General features: G+C 40.6%; 2 protein-coding genes across 2 annotated transcripts in view; one reads left to right on the top strand and one right to left on the bottom strand.

Moving 5' to 3' along the window:
• The window catches only part of LOC118403495 (FYVE and coiled-coil domain-containing protein 1-like), a 41,460-nt gene that overhangs the window by 20,846 nt on the left and 1,597 nt on the right, over positions 1-19,017 (bottom strand). Inside the window, exons 2-9 of the mRNA XM_035802219.1 lie at positions 18,490-18,591; positions 17,796-17,918; positions 6,225-6,337; positions 5,140-5,246; positions 4,855-4,998; positions 4,316-4,400; positions 1,444-1,530; positions 47-283 (exon numbers count right to left, since the gene is read on the bottom strand). Of these exons, the coding sequence (XP_035658112.1) occupies positions 47-283; positions 1,444-1,530; positions 4,316-4,400; positions 4,855-4,998; positions 5,140-5,246; positions 6,225-6,337; positions 17,796-17,918; positions 18,490-18,547 (954 nt within the window). The 5' untranslated portion in view covers positions 18,548-18,591. The remainder of the gene's footprint in view (positions 1-46; positions 284-1,443; positions 1,531-4,315; positions 4,401-4,854; positions 4,999-5,139; positions 5,247-6,224; positions 6,338-17,795; positions 17,919-18,489; positions 18,592-19,017) is intronic.
• On the top strand, positions 7,539-12,254 carry LOC118403344 (brevican core protein-like). Its single transcript, XM_035802049.1, has 6 exons — positions 7,539-7,710; positions 8,311-8,441; positions 9,322-9,491; positions 10,613-10,694; positions 11,131-11,254; positions 11,816-12,254. Exons 1-6 carry the CDS (start codon positions 7,652-7,654, stop codon positions 11,979-11,981), a joined length of 732 nt encoding a protein of 243 aa, XP_035657942.1. The 5' UTR covers positions 7,539-7,651; the 3' UTR covers positions 11,982-12,254.

Consider the following 19,017-nt stretch of genomic DNA (forward strand, 5'->3'; position numbering starts at 1 on the left):
AAAAATTCTATTACATACAATATATTATGTAGTAACATTGAGTCACCTTTTCTAGCTGATTTTCCTGTTCTTTCCACATCTTGGTCTTCTCTTGAAGATAGTCCTCTGATTTCTTAAGAGAAGACTCCAGGTCAGAGATTTTTTTCTGTAGATCTGTCCGGACGTTTGACAATCTGTCCTCCGTGTCAAGAGCAAGCTTGTTAATTTCTTCATTTTCCGCTTCCAGATCTTTGATCTTTTTCCACAGTTCCCTCTCCTTAAGCTCTGATTGGTCTAGTTGCATCTGTAACAAAATCCAATTAAAAAAGCATAAATAAAATGAAAGACAACAATGGAAGACAACAACTTCATCACAGCCAAAAATTCAGCACCATGGTTAGTGTGACGGCCAATAGATGTCTAAGAATAGAGAAGAAGTAGGTCAAGAGAGCCAGTCCTGACAGAGATGCTAGGAGAGGAAGACGGGCCTTAGGTGCTGCCGTAGCTTTAGACACAGTTGTACGTAGCGTAGGAAGGAGATTAAAAAGGAGTTCTTCTCCAGAGTCGGTTTCCTGACAGTTAGGAACGGCTAATCAGATCTATAATCCATAATCACTAGGCTGCTCAGTTGCTTAGTAAAGTAATATCAAAGATGGTTTTGTGGTTATTATTGTAGAAGACAACAACTTCATCACAGCCAAAGATTCAGCACCACGGTTAGGAACAATCAATCAGATCTATAATCCACAAATACTAGGCTGTTCAGTTACTTAGTAAAGAATCATCCAAGGTGGTTTTGTGGTTACAATAGTGGAAGACAACAACTTCATCACAGCCAAAAATTCAGCACCACGGTTAGAAACAGACAATCAGATCTATAATCCACAAATACTAGGCTGTTCAGTTGCTTAGTAAAGAATCATCCAAGGTGGTTTTGTGCTTACAACAGTGGAAGACAACAACTTCATCACAGCTAAAAATTCAGCACCAAGCCAATCATAGCTATAATCAATGATAACTAAGCTGCTCAGTTGCTTAGTAAAGTATTATCCAAGGTGGTTCGTAGCTTAGAATAAGCTTAAAGGTTTTAAGTTCAAATCTCAAGCTGACTACAATGTTGTGCCCTCTTGAAACTTAAGGCACTTTACAACTATTTCCCCACTCACATCAGGTGAAAATGAGTATCTAGCTTCAGCCAGGAATATCTTCTCAGATGGTACAAAAAGATGAAGGTCCTGTGTTCAAGGAGAGCCACACCTTAATTACATGTACCATATAAATCCCCCCCCCCACTTATTCCTGCTGCAAATGGATGAATCCATACAGTTTGGTCTTTTGCAGCTACTATATAAAACTGGCCTGCTACATTCATGCTGGGGTATACTGGTTGAGTGAAACAAAGAAAGACAATTTACAATATCCATGAACACTACATCATACTTTGATGATGAAACAATGTCCTACCTGTAGCTCTTGATACTTCTCCTCTTCAGAAGGAGTGGCAGGCAGAGGTTCCATCATGGGGCTGGATAACTCACTCAGGGTGGCAGGCTGGAACGGTAACCGGTCGTTTCGTTACATCGCCTTTTCGTTACAGTCGATTCGTTACATCACGAAGTCATTTCGTTACACATGGCAAGGTCATTTCGTTACACTTTATTATTATCCTATCTTGGTCGCATGTTAAACGCTATAAGTGTTTTCCTGTTATCTTTTTCAGGTTGATCTTCCTTGGTTGACATTAGAGACGTGACTGGACACACAATTTTACGTTTGGGTTTTGGTTACATGTTTGTTTTTTATCGTTCGGTTTTGTTCCGTTCCGTGATACCAATAGACACATATAATTCATCCCTAACACGTCCCTGTTTCTCATATCTCTCTACTAACACTGTTCAGTGTTTCTATATCTTCAAGAAAGGGTATTCGATTAAGTTTTTACCGGGGAAATGCGAATTCGGGAAAGGTAAGTCGGGGAATAATTTGCGGCTCGGCTCGGTACGTGGTGGGAAGGAGGACAGTGAACCCTCGAGTCATGCAATGCATGACGGTCTAGCATCAGTTGTCGGCATAAGAATATATTCGCGTGTTGTGAGGATATGTACGGAAACATTATATTTTCTCCGTTTAAACGGCACATGGGTAGTGTTTACTAAGAAAATTGCTATGGAGAGATATCAGCCTGAAATATTTAATTTGAAGGGGTATTGAATACCTCTTTTTTGGCAAGTTGTCGGCGCCGAACGGACCGTCAAGAAGCGGTCAGCCTTTTTAATTACCGGAAAACAGAGGAAAACACAGTTAAACACCGGAAAACACAAGAAAGAGTGTATAATCTACTGAAATACAGTATGTTTTGATGAGTAAACATGACAGGTCGCTATGTTTTGCCACAGAATAATCTACATATGGCCCTGGAATGAAGAAATCGTCAGAAAATGCATGAGACGACGGGCCGAACCGCCGCCGCCACTCGGCGGACTTGACGTGCTGATTGTGCAAAATTATGTAACGTTAACGTTGACGGCTAGAAGAAGCAAGAAATACAGAAAACAGATTCTTATCACAATCCGAGTAAATTCATATATATTATATTGATGCCAATATATAACAGATTTTTGCACTGAAGTTCGGTAGGTATCAGCTGTCTTGTTGTGAAAGTATCAGACCCCGCTAAACAAACATGTATTCTGCAATGAAAACAAACATGGCCGCCGGGTGGCGGCGGTCCGGCCCGTCGTCTCATGCATTTTCTGACTATTTCTTCATTCCAGGGCCATATGTAGATTATTCTGTGGCAAAACATAGCGACCTGTCATGTTTACTCACCAAAACATACATTACTGTATTTCAGTAGATTATACACTCCTTCATGTGTTTTCCGGTGTTTAACTGTGTTTTCCTCTGTTTTCCGGTAAAAAGTCTGACCCCGTCAGAAGCCCGTGCACGAAAGTGCGTGCCCGCCGATCTAACAACAATAGGTTCTTTACTGCGTGCGCTGTATATCACCGATACTAAAAGCATTTAATCGTGATTTATTGTACTCATCACAGCATATATGATAGATGCTCAAGCTACTACATAACGCAGATAGGTTCCACAGATATAATGTGTAATCGCTCCTTGGTTCAGATGACCGTTCAAGTATCCACACTGGATTTCGATTTGTTTTGTGTGCGTGGTATGAAATCTTTTCTTAATTAAAAAAATACATGTATACCAGAAAGCAGGATATTTCCACAAAAACGAAGTAGATTATGTCACGTATTTTCCTAACAGCCTGTGTATATTGATTTGATCGAACAGTCAGCCGACATTTACTAATACATGTACATCGAGCGGGCGCACCCGGCAGTGGACCCGACGGGCCGACATGCAGAGTGGCCCGTCAACGCCTCCATCGCTTAGCGGCGTTCAATACCTGCCGAAAGAAAGAAAAAGAATTGAATTTTGAGTCCCGGCTTTTTGTTACGACGCAAAGTAATTGTAAGAAGTACTATAACGGCCTGAATTTAATCTGTAACGAAATGACTTCATGATGTAATGAAATGACTTCATGATGTAACGAAATGACGTGTAATGAAAAGACGATGTAACGAAACGACCTGTATTCGCTGGAACAATCATGGCATGCTTTTAATAAAACTCACCAAAACAACAACCTGCACATTTTTCTAAGTATCCTTACATTCATCAATCAATTATCATCCTTTTTATAATTTCTATGTAAAGTTAACATTGTTTCAGGCCTGTGCCACCTTCTTCTGTTAATAAAATCATTGACTGGACAAATGGTTGTCAACATGGTTACTGTTAAAGAAGAAGACATCTTGTGTATTCCATTACATAATGTAGCAAGTAGCAGGACAGAGCTGGAGGGGCTGGTCATAATGTGTAAGAATGTGTTTGAGTAAAAATAAACAAAGCATTAGTTTGTTAGGCTAGACCATGTGAAAGTAACCATAATGTATTTACTTGCAAATGATTGATCTTATTCTAGTTTCAGTTGTCTTTGTAGATGTTTGTAAAAAAAAATCTCACAACTTGAAGCTGAGCCAAGTGATGAAGGTTAGACATCCAGGTAATAAGCTATGCCAAATAGCAATTTGATACAATTTTAGAAATGGTCAAAAATCTCAGGTAGAAATACAAGAATCTACTACATTTTGTCAGTGACACTAATCAAAGGTCTGTCTCTTCTTCTCTTATCACTGACGAAAGGTAGTGGATTCTAACTGAATGGTCTGACCGTTTCCAAAATCATATCCAGTTGCTTGAGTAATTGCTATTTGGTGAGGCTAGTGCTAGTTGCTATGGTTACAACATGACCTCTGACCTGTGATGAGAAGCTGCCCAGACTGCTCATACTGGGAGTCCTGCTAGGGGGTCTCCAGTACTGACCAGGGGAACCAAACATCTTCCTGGAAAATGTAAAAGAAAAGAAATCAGGTGACAGAAGATTGCTCAATCACCAATCTAGCTGAAGTCATAGTACATGTAGTAAGTTGAAACAGAAAACACTGTTAGCAACTCTCAAGATATGCAAGCTTTAGCACTTTGGGCATGTGACAAGCCACCGCAACTTAGTTAAGACAAGTCTTCAGGGTACTGTGGAAGGAGGGCAATGCCCATGGACAAAAGAATGTTCTGGCAATTCAACAGTACAGAGCAGACGTCAATAAGCCTACTCAAAGACTATATTATTATAATAGCAAAAGACTTTACTATAGCAAAAGACAGACAAGCCTGGAGACACATCTCTATCTTCATGGCTAACTTATCCACCAAACGACCTGGATGTCAAGGAACTAGGTACTAGTTAGACAGGTAGTTAAAACAGATACAAAACCAAAAACACTCAAAAAGTTTTCTTACCTGGCAAAAGTTGGCCATGCTGCGTCAAGGTCATGTCCGTGGGGTGTAAGGTCAAACTGGATGTCGTTCAGGTCATAGAAGTGGTTGACGAGGGCAGAGGATGTCCCATGATGCAACAGCACCGACCGAGGATGATACCAATCACTGTAGTGGGAGAAAAATGACTTAGTTACAGCTAACATGGTAACCAGAGTATGCCTGTTGTTCATACCAAAATCACTAGAGGGCACTACTGTCCTGAAAACTGGAATAAGATACTTTGAACAGACTTGAGAATGACCTTACCTGGTGATCTTGCCATTAAGAACACACTGCTGCACACTGTCAGCCAATCGCTGGTGGACAAGAGAGTAGCGGAGAAACGCACGGCCTCGACCCAGATTGGTCTTGACCTGTGCAGCAAAATGAAGTAACGCTTAATAACTGACTTTCACAAACTTTTCTACAAATTGATAATTTAGATGAGACAAAGCAAAAATGGATGATCAAAAATTTATCTGATGGTTATTTTTATATAAATAAAGGAAGATTTGGTTAGTGATACTGATACCAGTCTATTACACTAGTGTCACTTTGACTACACTAGTGCACTTCTCAAATACAGGAATGAATGTCTTGTTAGTTGTGATGCCATATTTTTTCGCTTCAAATCTTGATGGTGTCTACTTTGAAAATTTGCCATCTTGTTTTTTTTTACCCATCTTTTTGCCCTATCTCATTGTTTTTACTGTCAGCAAAGGATGTCATCCATGAAAATTACTTGCTGTGGCCTAATTTTCTAGCTTGTCTTTTTCTAATGTGTCTGGATAAGTGGTGACATGAATGACTTTTAACAGAATTGACAGAGAATCAGCAATATGGACTGTATTCCGAGACCAAAAATACAGGAAACTGACCAAAGGACATGAAAGCAGGGTTGTAGCCAGCACCTGTCCTTCAGTCCTTTGAAGGAATTTTTCAGCTGGGGACTGAAAAAAAAATTCCCCATTCCGTCCCCTGGGACAGACAAAATTGATATGTAAAGATATAAAAAAAACTGAAACCCATGTGTTCTTCACCAAAACAGATGCCATTGAACAGCTTAGTCTACAAGCAAAATTTGCACCTCAAAATGCAGGAAATAGTGTTTCAGAGGGTCTTGATTTAACAATTTTCTGGCACCCAGACCCCCTAGAAATGATGCGCAACGTCACGCCATGCCTTTGGTGCTCGATAGGATTCCCATTCAAAATCAAGGGGACTGAAAATGATTTCAGGCTGGCTACAACCCTGCATGAAAGCATTGAAGAAGCAGAAGAGATACCTGTAATATCTAGAAAAAAGCCATTTGTATCATCCTGCAGAAGAGTAAGAACGGTAAAGAGTTTTACCTCATTCTGACTCTTGACATATCTGATGCCATCATTCAGCCCTTTGTTCCCTGCCAGACAGTCACAGAAGTAGTTCCAGTAGTCCTTCTTCCCACCCAGGAAACTCGACTTCTCTGGACACAACAATGGAATAAAGGGGAAATGTTTATCTATGAGGAACTTTTATTTTTTTTTTAATGATCATTAGCTTTGGCAACAAGATTATGTTTTAAGGTGTGTGTATTTGTGTGTGTTTGTGTCTGTCCGTGTGTGTCTGTCCGTGTGTGTCTGTCTGTGTGTGTGTGCATGTGTGTTTGTGAGCAGCACAACTAAAAAAGATTCTGGGCCCCTGTAGGCTTTTTTAGGTATTGCAGTAGAACTTCCATCTTAAAGTTTGACTTTCTGTATGTGTTCTACACAAGCTACAGTCACAATTTTTGTGAGGTAGCTAGCTTTTGTGCCCAGGAAGTGGTGTAAGGCTGGGCCCACTAGCAGCTTCTTTTACACCTGCAGGCGCATCTTTGTTGCAGACTTTGAAAAAAAGTACATGTACGTAAGAAGGCATGCTTCTTTGAATGTTTAGATTTTAAAACATTTGGTCCTCCTTGAGTATATCTTCATTTAATTTTCTTCAAGTCTTTTAACTTGTCCACTAGGATAAACACATCTAAATAAACTTCTCCTCAAATCACATGATTCCATACTTTAAGCAGAGCTTTGATTGGTTGTAATCTTCTAGCCAATCAAAGCAGTTGTCAGATAAGATATACATGTACACTATGTTGGCTCCACTTAAAAGAAAAGACCTGAGCTGTGCACAATGGATAAATCTGATTTATAGCTCCTTCACTCACTTCAATTAATGACAAGAACACATCAAACATTTCTTTATCATAATAAACTTTGATAAGATGACAAAGTCTACAGACTAAAGAGATCTTAAGTTGATAAGACAGGCATTTTATGGCACCATAAACTCTGGATAAATATGTCTTAGACTCATTTCAAGTGACTCTTAACTATATGACTTAACAATCTGCAACCAAAGATCAAGATGCAATTTTGCATACACTTCTTTTGGATTGGGATAATCCATTTGTGCTTACAAGTAGATACGTTTTATGAAGAGCTTGCAGTGAACATTACTTTTTTCATAGATGAAGGAACTTTGAGTAATCATATAAGTTGCAAAGTTAACCTAAAGCTTCAGCAAAACTGTAATGCAAACCTAAATAGTGATACACACTTTTAAAAAAGGTTTTCTCCTCAGCATAGTAATTATCACCCCCTGTTCAAGAAATGGTACAGTCCAAATCACCTGATATGGTATAAGTTTAGCGCCCTCAAAGCAAAGCAGCTGTACTCAGCAACAAGCTCAGCTGTACAGGTGGCCAACAGTACCCTTCTTTCTTCTTTGTAACAACGAGAGGGCTCACACCAAAGGCATCATGCAGAAGTTTCTCTACATCCTTCTGTCACTGGCAATCTGCAGTGCCAATGTCATGAGGTGAGGAAACTCTACTCGGATACCCGAACAACCTCCAATCTTCGCTAACTATTACTTAGAGTCCAATCTTCGCTAACTTTTAGTTAGAGTCAACTGTAAAATAAGCTACAATTTTTAGAAAACTAGCAAAATCTAGCCTCGTTTTTGTCTAAGTATGTTTGATCATAATGGAAAGTAAAAACTGATGGACAGCAGACTGACCATGTTTCAGTCAAAATCGATGTGGACAAATATAGATTTCAATTTTCATAGCTTGATAATTAGCATGTCCACGAATGAGTTTTGCCAGCTGTATTGGTAACTTTGCTGCTAAAATGAATTCAAAACAAAAAGGAAACACAAAAAATCTCATTTTTCGTTACTTACTAATAGTTAACTGCAGAATAAAAAAACGCATGGAAATCAATACATTTGCTGTGTCTAAAGTTAGTAGAGCCTGGTTAGTAGCTTTATACAATATAAGTGTTTTATCGTTCTTGCTTGCTGTTGTCATAAGTATGAACCCTCTACTTGGCAGTATGTCAGAAGTAGCTGGAGAACTGGAGATCTCTAGATGTAACATAAGTAGATCTAGAAGAAATCTGCTCTTATTTTTGACAGGGACAGTGACCTTGGTGAAGATGAGGACTGGATGGTGGGAAACGACCTTCACAACCTGCCCCAGCCCATGATCAGCTCCGAGCTGACCACACGGCTGTTCCACATCGAGCAGCAGCTGACCAACTTTGAAGGTCAGTAGCAGGCCCTAGCTAGTGCATTTGGGGCCAATACACACCATGCTAAATCAGTTCCACTAATTTTCAACTAACGTAGTGGTGCATAGTGATAATTATCTACTAATGGAGAAAAATCTGAGCAAATATAAAATATTGATATGACACTCCAAACTGACAAACTAATTTCATTGTGATGTTAAAAGAATTATGTCCCATCAAGGGTACCCTTATAATGCCAACTTTTTACCCTATAGCAGCTGCTATATTTTCAATATTTTCAAGACCCCATTTCACCATCTCCTGATCGTTACCTCATCATATAACTGGTATACTAAAGTAAGATCCTGGCTAAAACCCTGTTCAAACCATGTCAGAGAGGAAGATTTAGCAACCCCTCCCTGTAACAATATACCCTGCTACTGAAATAGCGAAGAAACTTACTGCCTCATGTCACAAGTTACATGCCACTACGCTGAACAGAAGTCTGAACAAATCTAAACAAACATGTACAAGCGAACACAGGGCTTTAGCCAGCTCGAATTTTTTTTCTGTCAGCCAATTACAATCGTCGCGAAAACCGCCAAAATTAATTAGAAGGACTGAACTGAGACCTTGAAAAACGGGTTTTAATGAGATTATCGTATGCGAAAGGGCACCGACACACATTGTCAACAATCATAACAATAGCAAAACAAACAGTGTGTGGCTATTACGGCCGTGGATGGCGTCCCCAAGCCGCCTGTAGCTTCCACCAAGGATTTTTGTCCGTCAAGGTTGACGGATTGGTTTTAAAATTTTTCCGTCAGACGCAGCAAATTTCCGTCAATTGACGGAAAAACGGACGCTGGCTAGACCCCTGAGCGAACAAACAAATGCCCTTCCTTCCCCCCCAAAGGAACCATGAGCACCCTGCAGGCTGAGCTGTCTGCCCTGAGAGACCGTGTGCAGGTGGAGCGTGAACAGACAGGTGCCTCCTTCAACAACCTGAAGCACCTGCTCAATAACGAGTACATCCAGCGCAGGTCTAGTCTGGATGAGGTCAACCTCAGTCTCACCTTCCTCCAGGTAGGTACAGTCAAACCTGCCCGAGCGACCACCTCTTCTCAGCGACCACTTGGCCATTTCGACCGCTTTTTCTCGGTCCCGATTTATTTTCCCATTGACGTAATCATTAAGCAACCTTTTCTCAACGACCACCTGGCCAACGCGACCGCGACCGGCCCAAATTGGGACCCATAACGACCGCATCATTTTCAAAATTGAGGTTTTCATCGATCTTTGATGATAGCTAGCACGATTTTGTGCCGAAATCAGCCGGTTTGCGTCGGATTTTGGGGTTAAATTTACAGTTTACAGTGTGCGTGTTGTATTTGACATTAAAGACCTGGCTTCTTTGCGTGCGTGCAGTGTGCTTGCTATTTGCCATTAAACACAACGGAAACCATTTATACTTTGCATCGGGCATGTTTTGAGTCGATACTCTTCTCAGCGACCACCTGTCCAAATCGACCGCTTTTTCCCGGTCCCCCGGGTGGCCGTCTTGGGCAGGTTTGACTGTACATGTACAGAACCCAATGTTTCTTTGTCAAACCATCGTTTACAGTTCTTTTATACCTGTCAGACAACAGTTATATGATAGTATGTTTTTGTAATACAAAAGATGGGGATTGTTCATTCCTTGAAAAAAACAAAGTGCTGTTCAGTCAAAACTCTGGGTGAGTCCAATTTTTGTGTTGGATATTACACTTTTACTATTTCAAATATATTTATAATGACTTCTACCAACACAGATGAACTTTCAAGTTAAAAGATGGGGATGTCCCTGTACTTCAACTGGTACAAGCCAAACAATTTAGCTCCCAGTTCCAATTAGTTGGTTTAATCCTGGAAATTCAGAATATTTTTTTATTGGAAATTCAGAATATGAAAGATACCAAATTATGGGTCATCTTATATACCATAGCAAAAGCCAAGTGGATCAAGTGCTCCCTTTGCATCCAGTAGGTTTTGGGCTTGATTCCCTGGTGGCCAAATCACACTGAACATTAGCTACTTCTCTGCTAAGTAGTAATATAGTACTCTGTACATGGAGAATATTGTAAGTCGAAACTACCATTGCACTACTAGTCCCCCCCCCACCACCACCACACCATAGCCTGAACTTTGTTTTGTTACTGTTGTTGCAGTCCCAGCTTCACCAGACAGAGAACCAGACTGGTCTGATGGACCAGATCAGACAGGAGCTGTGTCGTGTCACACCAACTCTGGGTACGACCTTACATATTATATTTGTAAATTTGTTTAATATGATTTAAAGTATGGTAGCAACCTTCCAATTTCCTATCCAAACAGCAGCTATACCCAATAATTATTAAATTTTAACTCGATATTAATTATTTACTCTATCAGTCTATGGAAGTCATTTCTAACCCCTCTTTAATTTTCTTTTTTTCTTTAAATTTAGAAGATCCATTTTCTTTAAATGCCAATACTCACTTAAGTCATAAAATGGCAGCAGAACAAGCACACAAAGTTGTAAAGTTGGAATTCTAACTTGGTATCCAAACACAAAGTTGCAAACTTTAAGCCTTATACCCAAGCCTATCACAGCTACCAAGTCTTTCCTGTCCCTTACAAAGAGATCGGCATGTTTGGATACCAGGCTGGTAAACTTCACACGGTTGGGTTTTCCTTCACCATACAGGTCTGATTGAGCACCTGACCTCACCTGCGGGACACTACCAGTACACCTGGCAGGAGGCCAAGCAGGCGTGCGAGGCTGACGGGGGCCGGCTGGCCGAGTATCGCGAGCTGTATGCTGAGTACAGGTGAAATCTCTCACTCTAAACTTGCCAGGAAAACATCTTTACAGCTGCTGCATGCGGCTGAGCAATTTTGCAAGACATACAAAAATATGTCATTAATATGATGAATCAGATATAAAGTAACTGTCTTACTTAAGTAGCTGTATGTGTTAGGCAAACAATTCCCTATTGCCTTGGGTTACAGGGTTAGAGGTTCATTTTTCCCTATAAGTTAACCCAGGTCATTATACTCAATGTCCCATATGGACCCGCATATACATGTGTAGGTCTCGTTCTCAGGTTATTGTCAACCATTAGTGAGTAGAGGATCTTACAACTCTGGGAATGAGAGCCACCACATTACCTGGAGGAATAAACTAACTCACTTTGCTCAGTGGTTTATTCGCTGGTCATAGGAACTGACCTTGAATTAAGACACTGTATACCTTAGGACAGGTCACTAACCCTATACCGAAAACTTTGACTTCTGAAATGACTTTGGCTTGAAATGACACCTAACCAAGAAACAATCTTGTTTTATCTGTACAGTGTATCTTGTCTTACAAAGCCTGTATGTCCCTGTAGGCGTGGCCTGGAGAGGTGCGACTGTGGCTGGCTGGCGGATGGAACGGCCTGGTACCCGATGCACAGCGTGTGGCCCCAGTGTAAGAACGCCCGCGGCATGCACGTGTGTGAGGAGCAGGGCACCTACAACGCCTGGTGCTGGAAGAAGCTCTCCATCTGCCCCTAGGCACATGGCCAGCATCCGTCCTTCCATCCTTTGACGGAATTTTCACATGTCACATGATTTGCATCTGATAGCCACAATGCCTATCAGAAGTTCTTTTACTAGTTTCAGACAAACTGCAACATTTTCATAAAGCTTTTACATGACAAATAAGACCCTTGAGGTTCTCTTATCCTTAAAACTTATATGATCTCTTTTCAAATGTCATTTAGATAAAAGTGGCTGAAATTGTTGGTAATACAGATAAAAGAAAATAAAGCACTAGCAATAGTCTTACTTGTATGTGGTCATTCTTTGTAGCAATGTGAAAAGATCTATGATAGCTAACTAGCTAACTGAGGTATTCTATGTCCTTACATCACCTGATCAATATGTTATCAAATAGTAGTGAAATACATATCAACTTTCTCTTTGCTACCTAACCCATAACATCAATACAGTATACGCTTGCATAACTGAAGTATTACTGTAAATGCAGAAATGTTTGCGGTGGTTTTATGTATCGGATTTCGCTGTGGCCACTTCGCCGTGAACTTAAAACCACCACTAACACTCCATTTTCCCGCTACCACTAAAGTAAATTGGATTTCCCCGCGAACTTAAAGGCATTTACAGTAAATCGTATCCCTTCCCACGGTGACTTCAAAAGAGTTCTCAATAATAAATTTGAAGGATCAAAGAAGCACACACTACGTACTTGACTTTGAAATCAACAAAGCAGAATTTTCTTGTCCTGTCAGCATTTCTGCAACAAGTGTATTGTAAAGTATATCTTTATTACAGTCAAGAACTTCAACATCATAAAAGTTTGCAGCCTTGTTAGCAATCCTCTTGAACTCTAAAGTCGGGAACCATAAAAACGAACAAACAATCACAAAAGTCATTGTTCTTTAACAATTCAATGCCAGGCATTACAACTTGTACAGGAAAGAGCAAGCATGATGTTACTCATCCACAAATTTCACATCGCAGGGATTTTGGCACTCTTGGTAAAGGTGGACTACAGTGGCGTTGCCAGTACATCTGTTAATACAACAGTTACTACAGATGAACCTCCTGAAGAATCAGCAGTCTCAAATGTTGAGCTAGCTTCACAACTAGGGACAATGGAGCATCAGATGTATCTGCTACAAGGTTAGAAAAATTTTATTATAATACATTTTCAGCCTACCATCAATAATAATAGATCAGAGTGCAGCCCTTGGTTCCAATTAGTCAAGGTAACTGGGAGATCCCAGTTCAATCCTGGTTGGGGCTGCACCTGTCTTTTGGAAGGGACGTTTAATATGGGTGTCCCTTGCTTGAGGCAGTGCCTTGAGCACGTTAAAGGGTATTAAAGAACAAGCAACCACACCACGTAATAACATACCCTGCTACTGAAACAGCAAGGAAACTTTGCCTTATTTGTTACTAGGCACTGCATGGGTCTGAATGAAAATATTTTGTACTAAAGATCTTCATTTAAACTTTATTGCTTCTTTATAAATGAGTAATTTTATAACAGTCATATATAACTTCACCCTCTGAGGACATACATTATGTATAAGCTGGCTTGAGATCAAAGGAGTATATTGGACTGGCCATAAAAGAAACAACCAGTTAACCTGAAACAATAGTGCCACAAATCATAGCAAACTTGTGAAAGTGTCAGGAACTCTGGTGGTTGTCAGATTAATATGATGATGAATTAACATTTGGAAAGGAAGAAAAACAAACGTACATGTATGTATGTATGAAAGAAGGAGGGAAGGAAAGAAAGGAAAAGGGAAAGAAGGAAGGAAAGGGAGGAAGAAAGGAAAGGAAGGAAGGAGGGAAAAGGGAGGGAGGAAGAAAGAAGGAAGGAAAGGAAGGAAGGAGGGAAGGAAGGAGGAAAGACACAAAGGAAAGATGGAAGGAAAGGGGAAAATTAAAGGGAGGGAGGAAGAAAGAAGGAAGGAAGGAAATGTAGGAAGGAGGGAAGGAAGGAGGAAAGACACGAAGGAAAGATGGAAGGAAAGGGGAAAATTAAAGGGAGGGAGGAAGAAAGAAGGAAGGAAGGAAGAAAGGCAGGAAAACAGGTCTTAAAAAGTAAAGATAGATAAAAGGTAAGTAGCATTTTAGAGGCTGTAGGGGTAGTGGAATGTTATCCACTGTGTCTAGGGCACAGTGTTGGAAGCTAGTCCAACCCTCTCCTTCCACTACCTTTTACTTTTACCTCCCCAACCAAAGTCAGGGACCCATTTTTACAACTGGATGGAGTGAGGAAAATTTTGCTAACTACCTTTTCAAAGGGCAAAAAAATTGGTGGCATGTCAGGGGACTCAAAGCCAGGACCTCCGGGTCCTGGGCTTAACACTCTAAGTCTAACCATAACAGCAACTCAATGCCATCTAACTTGCCATAACTAATTCATACTTTCATGTTTCAGACCAAGTCAACACATTGCAATTGGAAGCAGAAAATATCTGGAAACAGTTCTTCTTGGCACAGGCACAGAAGCACAAGAAGTTGGCCAACCTGTACACCCAACTAGCCACACAACAGGCACAGATAGTAGATGCCATGGACAACATGGTGGAGGCTGTCAGGTCCTTCAAGGCATCTTCAGCTAAAGCTGAACATCTCCAGACAATGATGGAAAAAGCTTTTTGCTTTGCGACACCACCTCTCGGTAAGGAAAAGAACAACATTCCTAACCTTCCTTATTCATGGAATCATAGTATGGAGATCCTAGTTGTTGCCTAGTACCTTGGATCTTTTTATGTGACTTTTATACCTTGTATTATTTCAAATTGCTTCACTGTTTCACTTTCTGATACATGCAATAAAAATGAGGTAGACACATTTGTGATGCAGTCCTGCCTCCTATCAGCTCTTATTGGAATAACACCTACGTGTAGTGCATTATTTTGAAAAATAGTAAGAAGCAGTCATCATTTCCCCAGGGAACTTGCCTCTCCACAAGACACATTTGTGGTGCAGTCATGCCTCCTATCAGCTCTCAATGGAATAACACCTACATCATTTTAAAATAAAGTGAGAAGCAGTCATCATTTCCCCAGGGCACATCTTCCAGCTTGTCTCTCCTCATCAGCAATAGTACAGTTTAATGGAGGCAGGCACATTTGTAATGCAGTCCTGCCCCCTATCAGCTCTTAAGGGGAACTAGACCTTTTTTTGTAAAGCATTCTGCAATATTTTAAATACATCAAAAAGTCCAGTTTTTACTTGTTTTACGTTAGTCCATCATAGATTAGCGTTTCCACAACATTTGAACTTCACGGCGTTTTGTTGTCAAGCCCGGGAAGTACTGCGACCTTTGACCTCTGTGACGTATTCCGACCGCCAACCTCCATACTGCTAAATACGCCAATACGCTATACCACGGCTTTGTCACCACGCTACTCTCCAAATGATGGATTCCGGCGACTTGGAGGGAGTAAACGAGTTTGAGGGCTTTGAGGAGTACGAGGGGTTTGACCCACAGAATATAACTCCGTACAACTACCTGCCCAGGCGCCCAGCGAGATCGGCCGAGGAGACTGGGGAGGTCGGCAGGCGCGCCGTTGGAGCTACTTCTGTCGCCCCGTCGACACATCCAGAACTTATCGAGGCTGTCAGCGTCGTCGAATGGGACGGGACCGATGTTGAAACCTTTCTTGCGGGAGTTACTACAAACTACGCAGGAAGGCATTGCGCCCCCTCCCCACATTTCAGCTGGACGAACTTGCGGGAAAAAAAAACTCCTATTTTCGTACGTCCTTAATACGTTTTGTGCCACAGACGAGGTCGTAACAAACTCTAAATGAAGAGTTCACAAGTTACGGTCCACATTGGCAAGTCCTGGATTGAAAAAGCCGGACTGGAAAACTTTATTTATACGATAAGTTCCCGCGCAGTCAAGATGTGTGCTGGACGTGCGAGCTGGGGCAGGTTGGTGGTCGGATTACGTCACAGAGGTCAAAGGTTGCGGTACTTCCCGGGCTCGACAACAAAACGCCGCTAAGTTCAAATGTTGTGGAAACGCTAATGTATGATGGACTAGCGTAAAACAAGTAAAAACTGGACTTTTTGATGTATTTAAAATATTGCAGAATGCTTTACAAGAAAAGGTTTAGTTCCCCTTTAATGGAATAACACATAATTTCCTTAGGACACATCTTCCAGCTTACTCCTCCACATGACCAGTACAGTTTGTCGGAGGCAGACAGGGCATGTAGGGAACATGGTGGCTGGCTGGCTGAATACTCCCAACTCATTAAACTGGACAGGTAATTAGAGTCTAACACAAGGGCCTACATTTGGGGGTGCCATCAATGCTGTACACTAGAATTGGCTGACTGGTTCGCTTTGTGCTACATCCAGTAATGCTTAACAATCTGAATGCACCAATTATGCTCTATATTAGATTAGAACAGTCTACAAGTTACATACAACTATAACAACTGGTTACTCTTTATCAGTTTCTGAAAAAGGGTATGCAGGTCACTTTAAACTACACCCTTCTTTTTTTCATTTGGATATCAAGAGGACCAACTACTAGAGCTTTATTTATGATGCTATGTCGCAAACCTTGTATGCCATCTTCAGTCAATACGTCTGTATATATTAGCCAGTTTTGTATGAATATTTCAAGCACATTTGACTTATTGCATCCTTTGTATAAAGAATGGAGATAGCATATCATGTCTGAAGTTCATGGTTACTATAATTCTAATGTTAGGATCTTTAAAATTACGGCAGATATTTAATTGCTCTTACAATCATTATAATAGGATGGAGTCTGGACCGTACCACTGTGGTTGGGTAGAGGGAGGAAGAGCATACTACCCAGTCTGGGAGGAGACTGCTAGTTGTCATGGCAACAAGTGCATCCGCATCAAGACTTGTGACAAAGGAGAGAAACACAGCGCCTGGTGTTTCCAACCCTTGGGCATCTGCCCACATACAGTTCACCAAATGACTGAAGGATTCATTCCTTAAGTTAGGCATTATCTTTCAGAACTGCATTAACTTGTGCTAAGATATTTGAGTCCACTTTACAAATTTGCTCCAGTTTTTAAAAATAAACAGGTTTGCAGTAATATAAGATGGTTTGCACCTTTGTGACATTTTCTGCTACCTTGCGCCATTTTGCGAATGTTTTTTGTTACAAGAGTAAGACGACTGTTAGCACCCCCTCCACTCTATGTACCTTAGTATAGCCCAACAAGAATATTGACTATGGTGTGCTCTCTTAGAACTGATGCCTTACGTAATGCAATCTCTAATTTCACTGGACTCTGGAGATTCAATGCTAAGTAACCTACAAAATGAAACAGTTTTCATTTTTCAAAAAAATTCCCAATTTCAGGCAACAAATTGGCAGCATTTTGGCGCTGATTGGCATTGGCTTGTACCACTTACAAATGTAGTGGTGTAGTCCAGTGAGGTGCCCACTTTATGCATTAGTTAAGCTACAGGTCAGGGCTCGAAATACTTTTTTCTGTATACATGCACTGGTGCAGGTAACATTGAAAATTACTTGCACCAGACAAATTTACCTGCACCACTCTGGTCTTAAGAATTATGAATCATACTAAAATTGTTCAGGAACCATGCATCGCTATCTTTTGTTTCATACTTTATCAATGCAGCTAATAACAAATGTCCTAAGATGTAGGTGTATATGGATCATGTATAAAACATAGTACATGGACCAGTGCAGGTTAGGTGCAGGTAAACACCAGAAATACCTGCACAGCTCCAATTTTACCTGCACTAATCTGCATATGCAGGTGGTATTTCGAGCCCTGCAGGTGCAATATTCATGAACATGTTTGACAGTGAGTGTATTACCTTTCTGGTCTGTCTGTAGCAGGATTTCTAGCTTGGCACAGAAGCGGTGCAGAGTTGTGTTGTCATCTGTGATTGGCTCCTGGATCTCTGTGAAGTACTGTTGCTTCAACTCAGTGATGCATTCTGGGACAGACACAAAGATGTCAATACAAATGTTGTAATGACACACAAGAGAAGAAGAAAAACAAAAAAGCCAGGATTGGACAAGTCCACTAGTCTGATTGTCCAGAGCAAATGAAAGTGCTGATCGCACAAGTGCATGTCCTACCCCATTTGCCTGATCGGGCAAGTAAGATTTTTCCATGAGCGTGATTTACTTGATACAACTTTATGTTACTTTTCACAGTCATGGCATCAAGCATTGGTCAACACAGTAAAATAGAGCCAATGATAAAAGAATTCCATTGATTGCTGGAAGTGAAAAAAAAATGTCATTAAAATTTCAGGCAAGTGACAAGTTGGTTTGGGCAAGTTCATTTTCTTATGTACTTTTGTACTAAGCGAATTTTAGAAAACTTTCCATTCCCGAATAAAACCCCTCAAATGTATGCTTATGTTGTTCCAATTCATATATATAGTGATATGGTTAATGGTTAAAATAGCAGTTCCAAGCTCTGTGTAGGAAAAATAAGATGGACATGTAAGACCTTAGACTAGAGACTTGTCTTAGACATTAAAATTCAAACCACATTACCTTCGATGTCTTTGATGAGTTTCTGCACCTGTGGGTTGGGAGGAGGTGCCGTTGCCATGGTAACGCTGTGCTGTCAGAATAGGTATTGCCTCATGTCTGACCCTGGAATACAATATTGCACAATATATGTCTTATATCAAGATTTGTATCAAGATCAATACTGCATATTGTATTGCTAGTTACTATTTGAAATCTATTTGAGTCAACTCAGTAAAGTCCCTTTCTCATTCACTGAAGATACTTTTCCAGTAACTCTCAACATAGATACACTGTATAATGCAGTCAAACATGTACAAGTGACCATCTCTACATAAGGACCATCTGGCCAATGCTCACTTGTGGATAATTTTCCCATTGATACAATTTTGTGACTGTGTCTATAAAAAGTATACTTCTACTACTGTCAGTCTGCCTATACACCTTTCTCACGCGGCGGCCATGATAGATCGAAGAAGAGGTCAATGAGGCAAACAGACAAAACTTATTTCTAAAATCAGGTCCCATTTAGTTTTCCCCCAAACCACACAA

The sequence above is a fragment of the Branchiostoma floridae genome, chromosome 16, assembly GCF_000003815.2.
Source record: "Branchiostoma floridae strain S238N-H82 chromosome 16, Bfl_VNyyK, whole genome shotgun sequence".
In the NCBI taxonomy this organism is placed as follows: domain Eukaryota; kingdom Metazoa; phylum Chordata; class Leptocardii; order Amphioxiformes; family Branchiostomatidae; genus Branchiostoma; species Branchiostoma floridae.

Excerpts from the sequence above, each read along its gene's own strand:
- LOC118403344 (XM_035802049.1), top strand. The coding sequence starts at position 7,652 with ATGCAGAAGTTTCTCTACATCCTTCTGTCACTGGCAATCTGCAGTGCC. Across the intron at positions 8,442-9,321 it reads GCAGCTGACCAACTTTGAAG|GAACCATGAGCACCCTGCAG; the intron begins GTCAGTAGCAGG and ends TCCCCCCCAAAG. Across the intron at positions 9,492-10,612 it reads TCAGTCTCACCTTCCTCCAG|TCCCAGCTTCACCAGACAGA; the intron begins GTAGGTACAGTC and ends CTGTTGTTGCAG.